General features: G+C 48.6%; 1 protein-coding gene across 1 annotated transcript in view; it reads right to left on the minus strand.

The window, feature by feature from the left end:
* Positions 1 to 23,999, minus strand: part of KIAA1549L (KIAA1549 like) — a gene marked incomplete at its 5' end in the record, with an annotated part of 302,875 nt that overhangs the window by 71,667 nt on the left and 207,209 nt on the right. The window contains 3 exons of the mRNA XM_004718072.2: positions 3,214 to 3,377; positions 8,573 to 8,744; positions 16,923 to 17,074. Coding sequence (XP_004718129.2) covers positions 3,214 to 3,377; positions 8,573 to 8,744; positions 16,923 to 17,074 — 488 coding nt within the window. The remainder of the gene's footprint in view (positions 1 to 3,213; positions 3,378 to 8,572; positions 8,745 to 16,922; positions 17,075 to 23,999) is intronic.

The following is a 23,999-nucleotide window of genomic DNA, read 5'->3' on the forward strand; positions in this document are numbered from 1 at the left end:
CGCCCCCCATCATCACCAGCAGAACCTACAAGGGAAGGTTAAATATTCTGGCGGAATATAAATATGCTTGATTTTCAACATCAGCCAGGAACGTCACAAGGCACAGCGCACTGCAGAGGAACATAAAAGGGCGCTGACTCCAGTAGAAAGACACTGCTTTGGAAATGGCGACGGCAACATATGTACCAGTGTGCTTGATACCATGGGCTGATGGAATGTTCTAAGATTTCTAAGAAGCCCCTCAATACAGTGATTAAAAAACAAAACAAAACAAAAACAAGGCAGGAACCTTTATGCTAATGACAACATGCATGGCCCATCCCCCAAATTCATGTCAACCTCGAATCATACCATCAAACCAATTACTAGGATAACGTCTCAACGATGTACCATGGCAACCGTTTTATAACTATTATCAGCAAGATTTTACCTACATGTGATATTAATGATACTGTTTGATAATCTATGCATTATATTGGGTTACCTTTCTTTGGAATGGCAAAAAAAATAGAGATTTATTCGTCAAAATGGGGGGGTGCCGAGAGCCCCAGCCATGCATGGGCTCCAGCCTCAGACAGCTCTCCCGCCAGAAGGCATACTGCCACCGTGCGCTGTCCAACAGAGCTTGGCAAATTAAGAAAATCCTGGTTTCATCTGTGACCCAACAAGGCCATTGACAATCTCAGTGTGACATGTTTTGCATTTCAGTGCTCAGCTGCAATTGGATTCTGGTAATTACTGTCACATCTGAAAGGCGTACACTATAACTAAGGTCAGATGGAAATAAAATGTCCCTTCTTGGAAAGGCTTCATTTCCCCTGCCTAGGTCATCTCCAGCGCACCCTCCTCACCAGCGCGGTGCCTCGGTGGCGACAGAAACAGAGCAATGTTCCTTGGGGGTTGGCTGTTCGGTGCACAGTGTCTGCTCGAGCCACAGCTTCAAAACCCTTTGGTTTCCTGGAGTGAGCGATGAGCATCCAGAAAGAACGAGACACGTAGCGTGACTCCTTGCAGGAGCCACGTCCATGGCTGCAGTGCATGTCAAGGTGTGTGAAATGCGCGGTGCGGCTCCCTGTCTCAGTCCTGCACATGTAGACCAAACTCTGAAGTTCAGAGCCCGAGGCGGGTTCCTACCTGCCAAATCACAGGATCCTGGCAGGTGTGTGATGTAGCAAGAGCTACATCAGTTACTCAGATAGGTGCCTGCAAGTCCCTTCTGGTGCTCATTCTATGACTCGGGATGAGACTGGTTCGTTTGCTCGCTCTCTCGCTCTCTCTCATTGCTTGGCAATAAAATGAGAATCATAAAAACTGCCCTGGCGACGACCTACCTCACAGGCAGCTGTGATGAGCAAATGAGCGGATGACCCTGGAAAGGCCCAGTGAGTTGTAAGGCATTATTTAAAGATCGAGTATTACAGGTTACTATCATTCCCTCGGGGATATCATGGAGGGAGAGACGTGACTGGGAAATTAGCCTGCAGCGTCTCCTCAGCCCATTCCCCTCCCTCCTAGTTATCAGAGGTGAACGGTACAGAGAGTGGGCTGCAGTAGGGAAGGACAGGCTCCGGTCAGGCCACAGACCTGAAGTGTGACGGCTACTTGGCCACAGCTCTGCAGCTTGTCCACCCTGGTAGCGCTTGAAGGCAAGTCATTTCAGTCAATGGAAGGACTCTTATGAGGCTCTGATAGCCCCAGAAAAAGCCTGCACTAGGAACCACGAGTCAGTGCTGCTACCCACTAACTGTGCAGCCTTGAAGGAGTCGCGTCTCCTCGTCTGTAAGAGGAGGCGGTGAGATGAGATGCCCTAAGGCCCCTGTCAGGGGCTGTGGTGGTTTGGTGGTAGAAAGCCCCCTTCCAGGCAGGAGACCCGGAGCACACCACCCTCTGTCAATATGGGCTTGCGCATTGCTAGGATGCTGAAGAGATTTTTACAGAGCTTCCCGACGAAGCGGGCCTAAGGAAGACAGGTTTGGAGATCTATTTCTGAAAATCAGCTGACGAAAGCCAGACGGGATCACAGTGATCTGCAAAGGATAAAAGAGGAGGGGCAGGATCGGGCAGTGTTTGGTTCCACTGTGTGTGGAGTCCGGGGTGGGCTCTATGGCAGTCAACAACGACAATAACAACGCCCCTTCCCATCCTATTGAGTTCCTACATGTCTGTGCCTCAGTTTCCTCATCTGTAAAACCATGAAGCTTCCTCCGAGGGTTGCTATGAAAATGGAGTTGCTACATGTCAAGCAACTGGGAGCACCGACGACCGGCATGTCCTTAGCTATCATGTCCCGATTATGAAAATAATAACGAGGGTTTGCAGCCCTTCCTCTTTCGGGTCCTCACAATGGCCGTGCATGGATGTCCTGGCAGATGCGCTCAGGATAATCAGTAATGCGGTGAAGAGAGGCGGTGCTCGAAAGCCATTATCTGGTTTCTGAGCGTGGTGACGCAGCATGGCTACACGGGTGGCTCTGAGATCGCGGATGATCACAGAGCTGGGAACATTGTTGCAAACCTCACGGGCAGCGTCAACAAGCGTGCAGTGATCAGCCCAAATCCGACGTGCAGCTCCAAGGTCTAGAAAAATGGCCGAACAATCTGCCCCCATCCCGCCAGTGTGGTTTCACTGTGCTGAATATCCTGGCAGACTTCATGGACCGAGAGGAAGCAAGGCGGAAGAAAACACACAGGAGAGCCAGCCCTGGGCTTCTTGTTCTAGGGCATGTGGTGCGCAGACACCCACTGCACGGAGTCTGTTCCGAGTCACAGCCACTGGGTGGAACTGCCCCTGGGGGGTTCCAAGACCAGAACTCTTTAAGGGAGTAGAAAGCCTCACTGTGAGCCCTCAGAGCAGTTGGTAGATTCAAATTGCTGACCTTCTGGTAAGAAGTCCAACATGTCACCAACCACTACACCACAGGGCTACAGCCATGGGCTCAGACGTGAGAGCCACTGTGAGGATGGTGCAGGACTGGGCCGTGTCTGTTCCACTGCACACAGGGTCGCTGTGAGTTAGGTACCAACCTACGGTATCTAACACCAACAACGCCCCAAAACAAATAAATGTCTAATGGACCAAAAAAACAGGTGGGGGGAGGGTGCTTGTAAGGATGCCTTTGAGGGTGCATGCAGCGGCCTCAGGAATCAGAGGGAAGATCCGGGAATGGCTGTGCAGCCTTGGGTGCCTGTTCGTCTTCCCTCCCCACTTCCTTACCTTTGCTCTCTGGGGCAGGTTCATCATGGTGTCGGGCTTGAAGTCGTTCTTGTTCTTCCTGCAGAGCACGGCAGTGATGATGATGATGATGACTGTGACCACGGCGATGGGCGCCAGCACCGCGGCAATGATCCACAGGTTGTTGGGTGGGCTCTTCACCACAGCTGCGGGAGAGAGCAAGCAAGAGCAGGTGATGAGGAGCTGAGGAAAACAGGAGGAAGAAAGTGACCACGAGATAAACCCGCCCCACCCCACCCCTCTCAGCTGCAATGAGAGGGCATGGAGATGAGAGGAGTTGGGGTCAGAAGGACTCTGCTCAGACCTGGGAGGTTACTCGAGCTCCCTAATGCCCAGTTTCCTCCTCTGGAAAAGAGGGTTCTCACTTTGTACGTGTCAGTGAATCAGTGAGACACAGCTCATGCAGTACTTCAGCACAGGATGAGGTCCCTAGTGGGTGCTCAAGAGAGGCTAGTCTTCATTACTGTTAAGAGGAAGTGGAGAATGGGGTGGCACTACCAATTTTCTCTACCGGTGAGGCCCAGAAGCTGAAGGAGAAATCTGAGGATTAGAAGTCGGCGGTCGAGGCAGGCAGCAAAGGCGACAGAGAGAGAACCCTCAGAGTGAGTGATGGATGGGTCGCCCCCAGACTGGCTGGCAAGGAAGGCAGGGGGATGTCTCGGTCTCATCAACAGGACCAGGCTGTGCTCAGAACCAGCGTAAAGAGCAGTGTAAGCAAAGTGATCGTCAGCAGAGAGGATGTGCCGTTAGGACAGTCGATGCCTCTGTTGGGGGCCCTGGAGTGAAACCTTATGGATTATTCCCACTCCCCTCCCTCACCATGAGAATGGACGTGCCAAGAAGGCAGAGGCTTTTAGCCTCTGTTTTCCTGCTGCGTCCCTAACATTTAGATCGGATACTCACTGGGTGCTAGCAGGTGGCCTCTGACTCAGAGCGACCCTGTGGGTCGGATGGAGCAGCATTGCCCCACGGAGTTTTCTTGACTGTAATAGTCACGGAAGCAAATAGCTAGGTCTTTCTCCTGTGGAACTGCTGGGGGGGTGGGGGTTCGAGGACCAACCGTTATTTGGGTTGGCAACAAACCAAACTCACTGCCATGGAGCCACGTCTGACCCACAGCCACCCTGGAAGAGGGAGTCGAAGTGCTCCTTTGGGTTTCTGAGACTTTAAATCTTTACGGAGGCAGACAGCCTCATCTTTCCCCACGGTGGGACCGCTAGGTTTGGACTAATGACCTTCTTGTTAGCAGTTCAAGGTGTAGGCCACTCCACCCCCAGGGCTCCTTAGTTGCTTCTAGAACATGCTCCAAGAAACGGGAATAAAGGCATCCGAGCACTACCGCTATCCCTGGTGCAGCCTGGCTCCCCACACCACTCTTACAGGAGCCGAAAGGTTCTTTTCTCTCCCGGCAGCACTTGGGTTTGAAGTCCTATTAGAACAAAACAACTTCTTTCCCAGTTTTTTTTTATCAATTGGTGATTAATCACATGATTAGCTTCTGAAAACAGCTCATTAGAGAATGTGCTTCTGTTGACATTAGCACTTAATTGCCAGTCTTTTCAGTAATTCAGTATTTAGATGGAGTTTTATGCCATTAATGTTTTTATAAAGCTCAGAGTGTCTATGAAAAGTACCAATATGCGTCTATTTGGCTATGTGATTCTATCCTGATGGAGAGAAACGTATAGCATGGCAGAGCCCGATCCCTTGAGCATATACATTTTTCATTAGCCAGCAAGAAATATCCACATGCGGTTGACTGACTCAGCTGTATTGTTTCGGCAGCTGTATTTCCTCTTGGTGCAGTATGCCACACCCTTCACCTCTATGGAGAGGGCGAGAGGGCAGATTGATCTTATGCACGTTCATACATTCATTTAGCATCCAAAATGAGAGCAACGTTAAGTCAACCGAAGCCTTCCAAACCCGATACATTCATTGGCTTAAGGACACCTCAGTACAAGTGCCATGTGGGGAGGTGAAAAGGAACAAATGGTCATGTCAGGTGCAAGGACTACAGCAGAGGAAGAGGCAAAAGGAGCAATAACAGTGCTCAGCCCTTGGCCCTTCGCTGAGCCTGGGGAGGGTGGGGGGTTAGTCATTTGGGGTGTCATTTCTCGGAAACGCACCTTGTAAGTCGTTCCTGAGTTAACACTGGAGCACAGGGAAGTACTCATCAGAGGAAGGAAGGCTGATCCAAACTCAGGGTGAATTGTTCTCCCACAGAGCACATGCTCAATGGAGAAGGCATTCATTCGGAAATGTTTCCAGCCTGCCCTTGGGCTGCCAGAGCTGCCTCCAATCTGAGTGCTTGAACTTGGGGTGAGTCAGAGCCCGGAGTGTCTAGCCTGGCACCCAGTAGTGGAGGAGTGCTCAGTCCACCAAGCCATCTGGGTTCCCCATCCCACTCCTCATCCTGCTTGGAGCACGGCCCACAAGCCCCAGGGGTTTGGGCCCCTGATCTGAACCCTGAACTCATCTCTTCTCCCTCAGTGCTTCTTGGCTGGGCTTCAAACCTTCCAACCTCCTCCATCCTCCAGCCCTGGCTCTTCCTCTGCCTGGAACCTTGTTCCCAAGTATCCTCAGAAATCGTCCTTGTACTCCGCTCATTCTGATGTTCACATAGAGGTTGTCACTTGAAATGCAGCCATTACCTTTCTAATGTCCCCTAGCTCTTTCCCTGCTGACCGTTTCTTTCTAGGACTCATCAGCATCATATTTTTACCTAAAGAACACTGGTGCCACAAAATCCCCTTGCACATTCATTTCCTGTGCCGGGTATGTACGTATACACATCATTTAAGTGGGCACACCAGATGTGGGGAAGCGTGGTTCTCATTTGCTTTGTTTATTTAATCTGCACACTCAGGAAGGTCCACTCCAAGAGGGCAGGGGTTTTTGTCTGCTCTGTTTTGCTGCGCTCCCTGTGCCTAGAACAAGGTAGCACATGGTAGTGTTGTTATTGTTAGGGGCTGTTGAGTTGGGTCTGACACTTTGCACAATCGAACATTCTCACCCTTGTTCTCATGTCTGAGCCCATTGTTGCAGCCCCTGTGTCACCCCTCTTACTGAGAGGACCCTTCTTTTTCACTTCTCCTCTGATTTATTAAGCTTGGTGTCCTTTCCGGGGGACTAGTCTCTCCAGCACACAGTAGGTGCTCAAAAATACTCGATGAAAGAATGGATGAGTGTGAGCTCCTTCTCCAAGGGGTGGCGGTCTACTGCTTTCTTTCAGATAGTTAACACATTTTTTTTGAGATAAGAATCTGATGGTCACCTGAGGTAGAGCACTTCTGTGGTTGTTGATTTTCCCTGGGGAGACTTTTCCTCCCTAAAGCACCTGGGTGTGACAACCCTGACGGTTCTCCCACACAAGCCCCCACAAATAGCACTCATGAAAACCTCCCTCGGACACAGGTCACTTCAAAGGAATCAAATCCTGCATCGCCACCTGGAGGTGGAAAGGCCAGCTTCCCACCCCCTCTCCATGTCTAGGAGCAAGTTAGAAGGCGCTGGAACACTGAGTGCGAACGATCTCCCTTCACAGGGACCAGTTGTTCATTCAGCACTGTGGTTCTCTGTTCAAAGTGCTGAGCACCTCAAAACTCTTGGGATAAAATGGGATTTAAAAAAAAAATCTCCATTCCTCTTCTTTCTCATTCACTTGTCTCTTCTCATCTGCTTCTCAAGAGTGGAAACCCATGTACAGAGGATGCTGCCAAGTGGATTTAAAACAAAGAGTGGACTGGGGCTGAGGACAGAGACCGAAGGTAGGGAAGGAGAAAATGCAAAACAAGAGAATCTTGATTTTAAAGAAATCACTTCAAAAATCAGGAATGCAGTGGACAAATAGCATTCCTAGGCTCACAAGGGAAAGCCATCCCCACATGTGGTCTGGGCCATTACCCAGGAAGAAGACCAGAGGGAAGGAAAACTCACTCGCCGCCAGTGCCTCATAGCGACCCTCTAGGATAGAGCAGAACAGCCCCTGTTCTGTGGGATTTAGAGACTTAACTCTTTATGGGAGCACAAAGCTTCCTCTTTCTCCCATGGAACCACTTGGCTGATCTGAACCACTGACCTTGTGATTAGAAGCCCAATGCATAAGCTACACCACCGTGGTTCTCTTTCCAGGTTTTCAAGGAATGGGAAAAACAACTTGGAAACCTATTCAAGATGGTCTCCCATACCCTTTATGCTAAATTTATTGCCAAGTATTAAAATTTTTATCACATAAACTCCTTACCCCTCTCCCCACTTACAGCCCCCCTTTCGACTCCCAATCCTTGGGCCCTCCTAGGGCCCTTCCTTAATGGTTCCACCATCTCCTGTCTCCTTCCGTCCTGACCCTTCCTAGATACTGCTGCCAGATTACCTCCCTCAGAAAGGGGTGATTACAACAATACTGCTCCCTTGCTCACAAATCTCCAACAGTGCCAACCATATTGTGTTCCCACTTGTTCCCTGGACATCCCAGGCCCGTGTGGCCCCACCAGGACACCTTTCTAATGCCATCTGCTCCTCCACGTGTGTCCCGCCCCAGGCAACCTGAACGCCTTGTTTTCAAGCACCCTCAGTGCTTTTCGCCTCCACTCTCTGGCTCATGCTACGTGCTCCATCCAGAACAGACAGCCCTGCTTGCTCTCTCTGCTGAGATCCCGTAGTGTAACACAGTACCAGGACGCAGGTCCATCTAGATGCACACCTGGCTCCCGAAGTACCGGCAAACTGCTTAACTTTATGGCGACTTGGGTTTCCACATTTGTGATTTAGAGCCGAAGAAATTCTGTTCCAGTCAGAGTAGAAAACGAGATCATCTATATAAAGCAACCGGCAGAGTAACTGCCACCAGGGAGGGTATTCAACTGCCCCACTCAGTGCAGACTCTGTGGATTCCTGTTTCATCTTGCCTCCTGGCAGCACTGTCCAGCCTTACTTTCCTTCCAACTCCCCTTCCTACTCCAGGTCCTGCTCTCTGCTGCACAGCTTCCAGCACCAGTGCAGCTCAGGTAGGGCGCTCTATGTTTTGTGAGTCAAACAACCTTCCGTTCCCCTGGCATACAAATATAATCTCAGCTAGAGATTTTCCCTAGCCATTCACTAGATTATACTGAGGAGAGTGGGGAGGACTTGGGGGCAGAGCAGTATCACTACCATCATACCAATATCCAAAATATCCCTTGCTTCAAACCAACCGTTTTAAACCACACAGGAGACACAGCAGAATGATGATAGTCTTATGGAACAGAACTCTGTTTGGGTCAAGGTCTGTTAATATGGCGTTCAAGAACCACGTTTAACAGTGGTGTTCCGGGTGACAAATGAAAGGCTGTCCCCTTACGGTCAGCTTGCAGAAGGACAACGTGATGTAGGGTCAAAGCCATCCTCTGGGAGTCAATGGTGCTCAGGATCTTGGCTGCTGCGGTCCCCAGCAATGGCTTCCCGTTGTACAGGGTGTAGTAAGTCAGCTCCGCTGGATCCTTCGGCCCTGGCACACGCTGCATCTTTACCATCTTTTGGGAAAAAGAGAGGCCACATTTACAGGACATCTGGCATCAACCTTGCATTTGACCCAAAACTCACCCCTGCTATCAGCGGGTCCTCTCTCCCAGGACCTGAAGTCACCAGTGACCACCTGGACCTAAACAGGTACTGGAGATGGAGGGAGAGACTGGGGGAGAAAAAAGGCATTGAAATAGGAACATCTTGGAAGAAAAGTTCAGTTTTGAGAAAAATCACTGGGAGGCTGATGTTTTCCAACTTCCACACAGGACTCTGCCCTCAATTAAAAATAGGCCATTACATTAAATCAGGACATGTACGGTTAGTCTCAACCACGATTTTTAATTTCAAATTCCTGTAACTGCCAGAAAGGAAAAAAATTAATGTATATGTCTGAAATTCAAAAGCTGTCTGATAAACGCACTACTGGGGGACATGATGTCCTTTTTCTAAAGTAACATTTGTTATCTTTTCTCACCTTAGAAGTTGTACCTATTTACTTCAGAAAATTACCAAATTCAGAAAGGTATAAAGAAACAAAATTAAATTTAAATCATCTGCAATCCCTCTATCACAAACTAATCACTGCTATCATTTTGGAGTATTTGCTCCTATTCATAGTTTCATCCCACTGAAATATTTTTTAAATTGCATTATTTATCGCAGTGTATATAGTATCACATCTTGCTATTCTTACTTGCATCCTTAAACGACCTTAAATACAATAAAAGAACGAAAGCTGGTTTCTAAAGGGTGCGCTGAAGTGGACCTCACGGCTTTGGTAACAATTTCCTTTGGTTAATCTTTCCAGTGGTCATTAAGTCGTGCCCTGTCCTCTCCATGGCTCTGAGTCGTCATGGACTCGATGGCAGAGAGTTTGTGACTTAATCAAGGCTTTATTATTGAACTTAGATAATCAACTTTTCACTTTAAAAAAATCATTTTATTAGGGGGTCATACAACTCTTATCACAATCCATACACACATCAATTGTGTAAAGCACATTTGTACATTCATTGCCCTCATCATTCTCAAAACATTTGCTCTCCACTTCAGCCCCCGGCATCAGGTCCTCATTTTTTCCCTTCCCTCCCCACTCACCCCTCTCTCATGTACCCTTGATAGGTTATAAATTGTTATTTTGTCATATCTTGCCCTGTCCGACGTCTCCCTTCACCCACTTTTCGGTTGTCCGTCCCCCAGGGAGGAGGTCACATGTAGATCCTTATAATCGGTTCCCTCTTTCCAAACCACTCTCCCTCTACCCTCCGAGTATCGCCACTCTCACCATTGGTCCTGAAGGGATCATCCGCCCAGGATTCCCTGTGTTTCCAGTTCCTCTCTGTACCAGTGTACAGCCTCTGGTCTAGCCAGACTTGCAAGGTAGAATTTGGATCATGATGGGGAGGGGGGGCATGGGAGGAAGCATTTAGGAACTAGAGGAAAGTTGTATTTTTCATCGTTGCTACATTGCACCCTGAGTGGTTCGTCTCCTCCCCGAGACCCCTCTGCAAGGAGATCTCCAGTGGCCTACAAATGGGCTGTGGGTTTCCACTCCGCACTTCCCCCCTCATTCACTATGGTGAGATTTTTTGTTCTGATGATGCCTTATACCTGATCCCATTGACACCTCGTGATCGCACAGGCTGGTGTGCTCCTTCCATGTGGGCTTTGTTGCTTCTGAGCTAGATGGCCGCTTGGTCAACTTTTCACTTTTATCATTATCAATTAATAAACATTATGGTATAGCCTTTGCCAAAATATGTACAACAGAATACAAGTAAGTGTGTCACGAATAGTCACACAATGAAATATAGAATAGTGATAATAAATGAGCTATTATTAATATCAATATGTGTGAAAAGAAAAGTCTGATTGGAGCAAGAGATAAATTATAGAATATAAAGCTCAAAAGGAAAAAAAGAAGGAAAATGAAATTAAATACTATTTAGGGTTATACATGTACACGATAAAAACATACATAGTAAATACAAGAAAATCTAATAAGAAATCCAGAGTCACATGACACACTGGTCAGGAAAAGGGGGTGCAGTTGTAGAAGGTACCCAAGAGGGTACTTCCGGGGGAAATCAGGTAAGGGTGATGTCTTTACCCTTTTGGTTAGTGATTTATTTGTAGATTAGTGCTCTTTAAGCTCACACTTTCTTATGCATGTTTGCATGCATGCTATATGTAACAATTAAAAATAGGTATTACTACAACCCTATAAAAATGGGCAAAATAGCTGGCCATAAATTCACACGGAAGATATCATAATGGTCAACAAACATAGAAAAATGCTCGAAATCACCAGTTTTCAAGAACATGAAAGTGAGAACCACAGTGAGACAACACTCACCAGAGTGGCCACCAGTGAGAAAGCACCAAGTGTTGACAAGGATGGGGAGCAACTGGAACATCACGGTCAGTTGGGGATAGTGCAAAATGGTGCGGCCACTGGGGAAAAGGTCCGGCCAATTCTCATGGAGTGCACTGACACTGACTTTACGAATTAGCAATGCACTCCTAGTTATGCGAGAGAAATGGAAACACATGGCCACAACGAGGCCTGCAGGAGAACATTCACAACAACTTTATTTATAGTAACTAAAAGTTCGAGAAAGCTCAGGTGCTATGCAATAGAGGAATGGATAAACAAAGTATAATGTCCTCATGTAAGGAAAGATTATTCAGCCATGTAAAGGAAGGAAGCACTGAACAATGCAAAAAACCTATAATGAATCAAAAAGATGTCTATATGGTATGATTCCACTTATATGAAGTTCTAGAACAATCAAAACAGAATTTACAGTATGGAAACCATATAAGTTATCTCATATAAATTAGTGAAATAATATACAGGTATACCTTGGAGATATTGCGGGTTCAGTTCCAGACCAACACAAGAAACTAAATACTGCCCAAAAAGTGAGTCACGCACATTGTTAGGTTTCCCAGTGTGAACAAAAGTGATGTCTGCACTATCCTGCAGTCTAGTAAGTGTGCAAACAGCAGAAAAATTTGAAATCTTGTGAGAGTGACCAAAATGTGACTCAGAGACTCTGTGACATAAGAGGGACTTCCAGGAAAAATCAGGTAAGAGTGATGTTTCTACCCTTGGGGTTCTATTTTGGTTGTTTCCACAAACCTCCTAATAGGTAAAAACAAAACAAAACAAAACATTGTTAAGTACGGTGAGACAGGGATGGCTGTGATATGAAACAGAAAGGCTCGATGGTCTATGGGTCACTCTATATCTACTTTAAAAAACATCTTTTTGTATACTTTTGTTTCAATTTTTTTCTGTATGATTGAAAAATTTTTTTTGAAAATGTTGTTGAAAGTAGAATGCTACTAAAAACAAGAGTCTTTGGGGCCATTACATTTATACAGCAACATATTGAGTACAGTTAAGGTGCTTTCTTTTTGGAGTTTTTGGCCCACAAATATTCTTTGCGATCTTGAAGGAAGGGACAGGTGGGCATGCATGCCTGGATTGATTTACCCTGAGAACCCCCTTGTTTCAGGGGTTCTCCTAGAACCATCTGAGAAACGCCTTTGTTCACTTCTAACTCCAGGAGATGAACTCCTAGGAGTAAGTTGGAGTAAGTATGAAAGCTTAAATTCTAAGCTTTGGGTTGACAGTAGACCAGTTTACCGTGGGTGCTCTCGCGCCATTTCAGCCTTAGCCTGTACGGAGCTTCATCCGACCCTTCACCAGCCCTGTAGGAAGCTTTGCCCCAGGCCGTGTGTTTGACCGTGGATTACTACAACTCCCCTAACCACCCAAGGGAGGGACAGCCTCACCCTCAGGGACTTTCCCTATGGGGAATTGGGGTGTCAGCACAAAACATGGTCAGAGAAACCCCAGGACCCATCCTGTCAGGCCTTGTAATCTGCAGTAGTATACACATCCCAATCTCCGTCCTTATTCCGTAGTCCGGACCATGACAAGAATGAACGGATCTGCTGATGTCCACCATGATTTTGTGACTAACTGTTGTTTCTGTCTTTTACATTTTGCAAGGTGGCCACGAATCCTTTGGACAGCATATGGCCTCATCCTGATGATGGGCTCCCTCACCTGGATGATGTGTCTTGGTTTTATGTTTGCCTGCTTAAGACCTAGTCCTTTTTTGCCTAGAACCTCTCTCAAAGGCTCTTGAAGCCTAACTTACCCGTTTTCCCTCCAGAGAGTGGCATCAGTGTACTGTATTTGGAAGTGCCTGCTTCGCTGGGTCCCCGCCAACACTGGACCGTGCTGTGTTCCTCAGCTTTGGTAGCTGACACTGCCGCCTTGTTTTCAAAATCAGCATCCCTTTGATTACAACTGGAGTCAAACCCTTCAAAATGTTCCCTAGCCGTGTTTTTCTCATTTCATCTCCCGGAGTGGTCTTCACGGAGATTCTAAATGCATTTCCTTCAGGCTGGTTCGGACTCTGTGGGGCCCTACAGGGCAGCGTAGAACCGCCTCTCTGCGTTTCCAAAACTTGACCTCTTTACCGAAATGCCTTTACATCGACCTATTCCTGAAGATGGCTCAGCTCTTAAAATTATCCGGATTCAGAAGAAAGGCTTCTGGGCAGAGGATGGTGTAAGCTCGGTCGAATGCATTCTATTCGGGGAGTCTCGGCATGCTCTTCCTTCTCCTGGCTCAGTGGTTCTCAACCTTCCTCATGCCGCGGCCCTTTCATACAGTTCATGTTGCAGTGACCCCTCCCCCCACCATAACATTATTTTCATCGCTACTTCAGAACTGTCATTTTGCCCCGTGAAAGGGGTCGCAACCAACAGGTTGAGACCCACTGCTGGGAAAGACCAGACCCCTGTGAAAGGGGTCGAGACCTAAAGAGGTCGCGACCCAGAGGTTGAGAATCGCTGCTGGGAAAGGCGGTGGGAAGAGTATGAAAACAACCAGGGAGCAGGTGAATGAGCTCTCAAATATCAAACATCTCAGCGCTATTTTGATTTAGAAGCAAGTGATTTTTACCACGATTTCTCCCAGGGGATGTTAGAAGTGTTTGTCAGCCTCTGTGAATTAGGGATTTGTAGAGATGACACCTCCACCTGCTTCACTCAGAACCCTCAGGCAGCAACAGGGGCCAAGTGCACGGAGTAGTAGACGAGGTGAGGGAAAGGTTGTCCCTCTGGGTCTTTTAGACAAAGAATGTGTGAGGCCTCTTAGGTTTTCAGATAATGCCAGGATTGATGGCAGTTCTTGTGCTCCTTCCAGTGAGGCAAATCCCATGCCATAGTTCCCCGCATCCTAGAAACTCTCTTTCTGCCATGGGGAGAACTGCAAAATATAGGGGTCACGTGTAGCCAGAAAGAAAACCACACACCTGACACACAAAATTAGCCATCTCATGACTTTACCTCATAGAGGAGCCCTGGTGGCATAGTGGTTATACATTGGGATGGTAACCACAAGGTCAGTAGTTCAAAACCACCAGCCCCTCCAAAGGAGAAAGATGAGGCTTTCTCCTCCTGTAAACAGTTAGTCTTGGAAATGCACAGAGGCAGATCTACCCTGTCTTATACGGTCACCATGAGTTAGAACTGACTGGATGGCAATGAGTTCGGGACAGTGCAGTGGGTTGCTAATCACAAGTTCAGTGGTTCAAACCCACCAGTGACTCCTCAGGTGCAAGTCGATGCTATCTGCCTGCTTAAAAAAAAAAATGACAGTCTCAGAAACCCTTAAGGAACAGTTCTACTCTGTCCCACAGGCTCACTGGGAGTCAGAATCATGTTGATGGCAGTGGGTTTGGTTTGGGTCACCACAGCCCACCGGAAATTTTTAGATTCGCAGCATCATCCAAGAGGGCAAGGAGCCAAATCCTCGTACTGTGGACGAAGGGACCTGGAGCCTTAGACAGGCACACGGTGCCGACTCACATACAGAACTGGATTCACGAAGTCCTCCCCGCCCCGCCCCCCAAAGACTGCCGTAGGTCGATGGTGCTGATGTCCTTCATTTCCTTTACAATGATTCCTCACGGATAGTGTGATACAATGCACACACTTCCGGTCTACCATAGATGCGCTCCCTTATCAATAAAGAGCTCACCCCCCAGGCTTCTACCATAGATGCGCTCCCTTATCAATAAAGAGCTCACCCCCAGGCTGGTCCACTAGATAACAACGGGGAAACCCACAATCCAGAGGCAGCTGTTAGGGAACTTTTCTTCCTTTATTTTTTTTTAAATCTTTTTATTGGGGGCTCGTACAACTCTTATCATAATCCATACATACTTCCATTGTGTCAAACACATTTGTACATTTATTGCCCTCATCATTCCCAGAATATTTGCTTTCTATTTGAGCCCTTGGTATCAGTTCATTTTCCCCTTCCCTCCTCATTCCCCTCCCTCATGAGCCCTTGATAATTTATAAATTATTATTATTTTGTCATGTCTTACACTGTCCTATGTCTCCATCCACTTTTCTGTTATCCATCCCCCAGGAAGGGGGTTATATGTAGATCTTTGTAATCGGTTCCCGCTTTCTACCCCACCCTCCTTCCACCCTCCCGGTATCGCCACTCACAAACTGGTCCTGAAGGGATCATCTGTCCTGGGTTCCCTGTGTTTCCAGTTGCTATCTGTACCAGTGTACATCCTCTTGTCTAGCCAGATTTGTAAGGTAGAATTGGGATCATGATAGTGGGGGGAGGAAGCATTTAGGAACTAGAGGAAAGTTGCATGCTTCATCGTTGCTACCCTGCACCCTGACTGGCTCATCTCCTTCCCATGACCCTTCTGTAAGGGGATGTTCAATTGCCTACAGATGGGATTTGGGTCCCCACTCTGCACTCTTCCACAGAGAACTTTTCTAATGAACATAGCACATGTTCAAAATGGGATCTCTAGCAAAATTAGTAGTATTCAAGATCTGTGGCTAGGCTAGAGTATTCTAAAGAGACCCTCACGCTTGCATGAACTGCACGCAAGAATCTAGAAAGCTTTAATGCCCGACCCTTGGAGACTGACTCTCTTGGTTGGGGTCCTTCCCAAGCAGACCGTGAAAAGAGCTGCATGCTTGTGGCTTATTGGGGAGACTCAGGGAACTGACAAGCCAGTGAGGACGTGATACGTGGAAGGGAGCCCCCAAAGGTATGTTACTAAGCCAACTACCATAGCAGGTGACTTGTTAGGTGCCATCAAGTTGGCTCCAACTCAGAGACCCTTAACTGAGAAAAGCAGGTGGCCAAGGTCAAGAAACTGGCTGAGACTAATCTTGGTCCACTGAACATATGCAGAAGTGATAAGGGTGTCCTCTACCTAACCCTTTGAAACCCAAAGGTCAAAACCACAACACCATCAAAGGATCAGACATGGACAAGATGCTATCTTGTCCATGAGACCCAGCACACTCCTGTTTGCTCGGCTACGAAGGACTCCCCGCTGTCCCCACCCAAACTGTGGCAGTTTGGTCTCTTGTTCTGAATCCCGCATCTGGTTTGCCTCCACCTGACCTCTGGTTCCTGAGATAGGCTCGCAGCCTATCCTCTGACAGATTCACTTTCTGCTGCAGCCTTGTGAGCCAACAAGCAGCCTGTTTTGGTGAGGGTGCAGCAGCTTGATTTGCTGCGAGGGAGGAGAATCCTCCGGACGGATGTCTGAGCTGCAGGGTTGGGACTTGCCAAATTCCACAACGATGTGAGCCGTTTCCATGTCAGTCCGTGAGTGCTAGGAGACATCACAGTGAATTGCAAACCCTGGGATATGAGCGCGTCCTGAGAGGAGGAGTGCTGACTGGTGTCAGGAATGATGGGGTGGTAAAGTAATTTGGAAAAGTTGGACATTTGGGATCTCTTTAACCTACACTTCATTTGGACCAGCCTTGAACTGATACTTCTCAAATCATTTTTCATTGAGCCTAGGGAACAGATCGATTTGCTTTATAATTTTTTTCTTCTGTAAGTCATGTTTGCTGCTTGATAGCCTTTTGCTCAATGAACAACTGCATGTGTGCAGAATCCGTTCTGAGACCTTCTTGCCTGACCAGCTCATGGTGAGGGGCTAATTCTCAGCCTCCTTTATATTTCTCATGATCATGACCATCAACATTCTGACCCCCCCCACCCCATACCCAAAAAGCTTCGTGGACCAAAGGACGTCATTAGTTTGCAGCCCCAGTGTTCTCTGCACACAGCATGATTTCGTCTCATGAGAAAACCCACTCACCTGCACGGTGTAGCTTCCCAGGGTAGTGGCCCGTCTAAACCGCCGGCCCTGTTGCTGGGACATCATGAACAGCTGGGCCAGGCGCTGCTCCATGACGCGGGCAAAGCTCTGGTTGTGCAGGCCCACCAGGGAGTTCTCCACGCCCTGCAGCACTGTGGAGGCAGAAGGCAGAGGGGAGGCTCAGAGGGCTGACTGCCTGCTGTCCTAAGAGCCACTACCATCACCGGCTCTGGACTGGCCACTAAGGCCACCGTGTCCTGCCCCATGCTAGGACTTGCCCATCCTTATCTCATGTGGACCCTCCCAACAACCCCAGGAGTTAGAAATCATTATCCACGTGTCAAAGATGCAGAAGAAAGTTCAGTGACTTGTCTAAGGCCACACAGCCAGTAGCAGGGGCAGCGTTCAAGCCCAAGTCCAGACTCTCTCCTTCATGAGCTGTGATAGCCCTCAAGCCGCTGAATGGAGCTCACATTTTATATAAGAGCGTGTGGGTTGGTGAGGGTCCATATGAGAATCAAAACGGCAGATCTGGCTAACTGGCCTCTGGTTCTCACTCATCAGGCTTGACTCAAGGCTGCTGTTGGTCTATTTTCCTCCTCCAGAGCTTTGCCAAGAATCGGAGTCCTCCTACCACGGAGCCACTCACACCTGGGCAGACCACTCCATCGGTGTGCTCATCCCTTCCTCCCCTCTGGAGTGGTTTTGGTGCTGTGGTGAAGTGAAAGTTCTTCTATGGCTCTTCTATCCAGTTCTCCCACCAAATGATTGGGTGGGACCATGCAAATAAGGGGAAGAGGATTCAGTTTTTTCTTTCTTTCTTTTTTAACATTTTATTAGGGGCTCATACAACTGTTATCCCAATCCATACACACATCAATTGTGTAAAGCGCATCTGTACATCGTTTCTCAAAACATTTTCTCTCCATTTAAACCCCCGACATTAGGTCCTCATTTATTCCCTCCCTCCCCGCTCCCCCCTCCCGCATGAGCCCCTGACAGTTTATAAATGGGTATTTTGTCATATCTTGCCCTGTCCGACATCTCCCTTCATCCACTTTTCGGTTGTCTGTCCCCCAGGGAGGAGGTCACATATAGCTCCATGTAATCGGTTCCCTCTTTCCTACCCATTCTCCCTTTACCCTCCCTGTGTACCCGTGTACCTCCTCTGGTCTAGCCAATCTTGCAAGATAGAATTCGAGTCATGGTAGTGGGAGCGGGGAGGAAACATTTAGGAACCAGAGGAAAGCTGTATTTCTCATCATTGCTACATCGCACCCTGACTGGCTCATCTCCTCTCCGAGACCCCTCCGCAGGGGGATCTCCAGTGGCCTACTAATGGGCTTTGGATCTCCACTCCGCACTGCCCCCATCATTCACTATGGTAAGATTTTTTGTTCTGATGATGCCTTACACCTGATCCCTTCGACACCTCGTGGTTGCATAGGGTGGTGTGCTTCTTCCATGTGGGCTTTGTTGCTTCTGAGCTTGATGGCCGCTTGTTTACCTTCAAGCCTTTAAGACCCCAGACGCTATACTTTTTGATAGCCGGGCACCATCAGCTTTCTTCACCACATTTGCTTATGCACCCATTTGTCTTCAGTGATCCGTTCGACACCCCGTGATCACACAGGTTGATATGTTGTTCCATGTGGGCTTTGTTGCTTCTGAGCTTGATGGCCGCTTGTTTACCTTCAAGCCTTTAAGACCCCAGACGCTATATCTTTTGATAGCCGGGCACCATCAGCTTTCTTCACCACATTTGCTTATTCACCCGCTTTGTCTTCAGCGGTTGTGTCGGGAAGGTGAGCATCATAGAATGCCAATTTACTAGAAGTCTTTCTTTCTTTTCTAAAGAGTGTTATTGCCACAGAAATCCACATATCACACAAGAGTTCGATAATATCAAGGAGAGTTGTACATTCATGGCACACTCAATTTTAAAGCATTTTCTTCTTATTTAATGCTCGTTGTTATTAGCTCCCCATTTCTGGCCACTTACCCTCCCACCTCCCCAAGAAGCCATTCATCCAATTACTGTCTCTACCTATGCTGGATTTCCTATAAGGAAAAACATGCCAAAACATCAACCCAAACCAATCACGATAAAACAGAGAAAACCCTCAAATGAAAAGAAAATAGAGAATATTAAAAACTAGAACAAATTTAACAGGGGTCAAAGGGGGAGATTACATGCCAAAGTGTTCATTTTTAACCTATCTACAAGAATCCACTTGCCAGTGCGCTCTGCATGGTGGCAAGGCTGTTCACATCCCTGGTGGACGGGGAGAGGGGCTTCACTGGCAGCTTCGCTCCTGCGTATTCCCCCTTCACTTTAAGGGCTCACTTTCCCCACTTCCCTGCTATAAGAATGAGGCATCCCAGAATCCAGAAGGGACAGAGTTCTCGGGACCATCAAGGAAGATGAGTCACGAGCACGTTGAAATCCCGGCCGGAAGTGGGGGAGGCAGGAGGGGTCGCACCACACCGAGACCAGAGGCCATATAATAGAGCAGAAGGGCCCCACTGAGATTCGGGGACTGTGAGGCAGAGCGGCGGGGCTTCCTGACCCAGGCAGAGGCTGAGGACCAGAGAGAGAGAGACTTGGCTGCGGGATAAGGGAGGGTCCTGCCAGGAACCAAAGGGTGTATCCTTAATGTTTTCTGATCTTGGCTTCTCATTTTCATTTCAGCCCTTCATTTTCCTAATAAACGTCCATGATTGTGAGGGGAGTCTGAGTTCCGTGCAGCCAGGGCAGTAGATTAGGGAACCCAGCAGAAAGGCAGTGTCGTGGAGGGAGAGTTGGTGTGAGACCAAGAAGGAAGGAGGGTGGACCTCTGCCTTGTGGCAACTGCCGTTGACCGGTGTGGAGACGGCTTCTTCTTCTCCTTTGTGTGGCCCGAGGGGGTCATATGTGACAGCCACTCCCCAAAGATACCCAGAGCCCCTCAGAGAAGCAGGGTGGCCTCCTGGGAAGACTCGGCTCTCTCTTGAGCCACTCGCGCTTCTCGTTAAACGGGCACTGGGAAGTCTGCATCACAGAGAACAGAGGCCCAATGGGCTTGGCGGGGTCAGTGAGACGGGGTGCAGAGAGGTGCCCCGCATACAGAAGGCTAGGTGCACACAAGAGAAACGGCAGTCTTTTCTTTCCCATCCTTGCCCCGTCCCACTCATTCCCACAACATGCGCTGCAGTGCTTCACCCATTCCCAGGGGTATCCGTGCTCCACAGGCAAGGCCCTAATGATGGAATTCCAGGGAATGACTAGTGGGAGTACCAGTAACCAGCTGCCATGGTGGATTCTGACTCTTGGGGACCCCACTTCTGCCAGAGTCTACTGTGCTCCACAGGGCTTTCCGTGGTCAAAGGAAAGGCTGAAGAAGAATGGATGCTTTTGAGTTGTGGTGTTGGTTAACAGTGAATGCACTGTCTTAGAATCCATGCATCCATCGTGCTCCTTAGAAGTGAGCGTGGTGAGACTTTCTCTTATGGACTTTGGATGTGCTAACACAGAGGGACCAGTCCTGGAGCAGGCATCAGGCTTGAGAAGGTAGAGGGCCAATGGAAAAGAGGAAGACCTTCTATGCGATGGACTGGCACTGAACAATTGTGAGGATGATGGAGGACGAGACAGTGTTTTGTTCTGTTTGTACCTGGGGTCACTATGAGTCAGAACTGACTGCACAGCACTTAGTAACAACAAAAAACTCGAAGGTGATAACAAGGACTTTCTTCCTAGTGGCTTGTGGATAGACTTGAGTCTTCAATCCCTTGCTTAGTAGAGGCTTCAAGGAATACGGAAGCCTTCCTAGGATTGCTGGGGCCACTTACTTTTTCCCACCTTTCCTGCAAGTCCAGCCTTTACGCCATGTCCCCTGAGAAGCATACTACACAGATGCGCACACATTGCCTCCGAAGACAATCATCCCTGCAATCATAGATGCTAACAACAATTCCCATCTCTCTAAAGAGAATTAACATACTTAGTCTGGGAACATATTACAAAGATTCATCACTTTAGGGCATTTGTTCTACGACAGGCCAGCTGAGGAACATTAATACCACCTGTCCACTGGGCTATGGAACCAGCTTGGCTGTCACGAAGGTGTTGTTGTTCTGGCATCCTGGGCAATGAGGTGCCATCAGGAGCCTATACTAAGGATCACATTTTCTACAGGCACACATTAAGCACCGGTAACAAGGGACTACAGAGAAGGCTGCTTAAAACCAATCAGGAGAGAAATCAAACCCGCAGTGGGGTCTCAGAAACTGCTTCTTTGAAACCATAAATGCCAAATAATCCCCACGGAGGGCATAAAGCAGCTCTCTTTCTAGGGCCCTGGTAGGGGACTCCCAGTTCATTTGTCAACTGGAATCCCTGCAAACAAAGATAAAACACTCCTGCTGCTCCTACTGTGTCGGGTCCCAGGGAGGCTCCTCCGGAGTCCTCCTTAGAGTGATCAGCCCCAGGAAGAGCCAGGCTGTCTCCTGGCACCCAAGAGGGAGCCTGTGTGCAAACTGGTTCAAAGACTCCCCGCCAAGTCCGAACAGATTGCTCAAGGACTGCTACTGTGTTCGCCACGCCATTCCTGACCACCGAGTGTGAGCCAGAGAGGTCCGACAGGGCTGTGCCCCATCATGGCTTATATTAAGGGAAAGTCACCCTGCAGATCGAAGGCAAGCATAGAATAGACAACAGTCACAACAAAAAGCCTCTAGTCTAGAGCATGTCATTAGGGGACCGTAAACCCAAATCACCAAGAGGTACCACTTTACCCCCTGTAAACCCAACCAACCCCAATGCAATCAAGTCGCCTCTGACTCACAGTGACCCTACAGGATTGACCCTATAGGTTTACGCTGCAAACCTTGCACAAGCCACATTTGTCTTCCACAGAGCAGCGATATGGGCCTGAACTACTAACCGTTTGATTAGAAGCTGAGCACTTAACTACTGTACCACCAGGGATCCTTCGTACCCACAGCAACCCAACCTACTGCCAACGAATCGGTCCTGAATCATAGTGGCCCTACAGGACAGAACAGAATTGCCCCTGTGGATTTCTAGGGCTATTAAGCTCGATGGGAGCAAAAAGCCTGCTGACTCAATGTGTAACCCACGATGCCACTAGGAGGGCCAGAATCCAAGAATGAAAACACTAATTAGCCTTCAGGGAAGGGCATGAGGCTGTGGGTGCCTCCCGCGTGGAACCAACACATCTCATTGTCTCTTTTTGCAAAAAAGAAAGTGTGCGTCCCAGGAAGCATCTGGAGATGAGTTGAGGGCTGGAGTCAGGAGGCCTCAAGTTCAAGTCCTGACACCTCCTTATTGTGTGTTCTTGGGGGAGGAAATTGCGAATCCTCGCAGGGCCTCAGCCCCTCATCCAACCACAATCTCCCCCTGATTGTGTCATTGTGAAGGGCAGATCATTCGTGATAGGGCTCTGATCCCTGGGGGCTGCCGCTGTTAACACATGCCCATATCTTTGCTGAACACATCTTGACAGAGGAGAAGGGGCCTGGGAAGAACCGCAATGTGTTCCAGGATGGGGCTCCTCTCTCCTCTGCGAAGGCTTGCTGGCCTCGGGCTCCCTGGCCCTCTCGGCCTGCAGAGAAGAGAGCAGGGACCCAGCAGCTGCAGGCCTGGGCTGGTCTCTCAGGAAGACAGCAGGCTTGCCCTACTATGGGCTGAGGTCAGAGGGGGGATGTGTTCAGAGGAACTTTGTCCGGAAGATTCCAGGCCTCTCACCCCACACGTCAACAGCAGTGTTGCTGTTAGCTGCCTTAGGGTCCGTTCCGACTCACAGTGACCTCGTGGGAAACCCCACCCAGCCCTGGGCCTCTCGTCATCGTGCTTGTACTTGAGCCCACTGTTGCAGCCATTGTGTCCATCCCTCTCATTAAGAGGCTTCCTCTTTTCTCAACCACCCTTCGACTTTACCGAGCAGAAGGGAGTCCAGAAGAAATCCTTCAGTTCCTGGGACTGAGTACATCCTTCAGTTCCTGGGACTGAGGTATTTTGACTCCCACAAGGAAGATAAGGCCAGTTGATCAACCTAAAATGGGCTCTCACCTCTGCCAGGCAGCAACATGAACCCTGGTACCTTTCCATCTGGCCTCTGTCATTTCCCACAAGAAGCCCTGGCAATCAAGCTGCTAACCAAAAGTTCAGCAGTTCAAATCAGCCAGCTGTACTGTGGGAGACAGCATGAGGTCCGCCACGTAAAGGTTTACAGCCTCAGAAGTGCCGGTAAGGATCACCCGACCTGAGGACATTAGGCTGGGGTGGGGTTGGCAGGAGCAGTCCCTAGGTTCTCTGTGAAGAGGGGGATGCAGGATGCACCCCAAAGCAATCATTTTGAGCCAAAGGCGGGGGGACCCACACTCTAGGAGGGAAATGTATAGTGTGGAAATCAGAGTTAGCCAAAGTGTGGTTAGAAAATAAAACATTTTATGAGAGTGGATTTGGACTCGCCAGCCCTGCAGGACCTCCTGTGAACATAATTGATGACATACAGCTTCAAAGGCCCCACTTCCACACAAGATCACATTGACAGGAACTAGGGGTTAAGGTTTCAGCACATCTTTTGGGAGGACACCTTTCAATCCATATAATATCCAACTAAATATAAGTGTGTCTGGAAATAAACTACAGGAAGTTACTCCTAATCACTTTGCCTTAAGTTAGTAATGAGAGGGCAGACCGGAAGCAGTGAATATCAGGTTGTTTCGGGCTGCAGGTTCGACTAGGTCCAACAACACAGTCCACGGCTGTCTTCATCTCTCAGTCTCTCCCAAACTCGCTCACTTGTTGCATGAGTCGAGTCGTGCAGCAGGTTAGAAATGCTGCCCACAGGTTCAGAAAGCAGTCGCAGGCCTAAGGGACAGCAGGTCAATCACCCTAAGACCTGGTGACAGTCGCCTGCCTCCCCTCCTGGGCACCAAGTAACCAACCAACTGATCCAACTAGACCCAAACAAGGCAATGAGAATCCTGGTGTCAACAGTGAAGGTTACTGAGGGAGTGGGCGAGGGCTAAAGCTCAGAAGAACCCTGAAAACAAGACCGTGGGGGGGGG

Source organism: Echinops telfairi, unplaced genomic scaffold (assembly GCF_000313985.2).
Source record: "Echinops telfairi isolate 266 unplaced genomic scaffold, ASM31398v2 ScPeMD7_60;HRSCAF=208, whole genome shotgun sequence".
NCBI classification, from domain to species: Eukaryota; Metazoa; Chordata; class Mammalia; order Afrosoricida; family Tenrecidae; genus Echinops; species Echinops telfairi.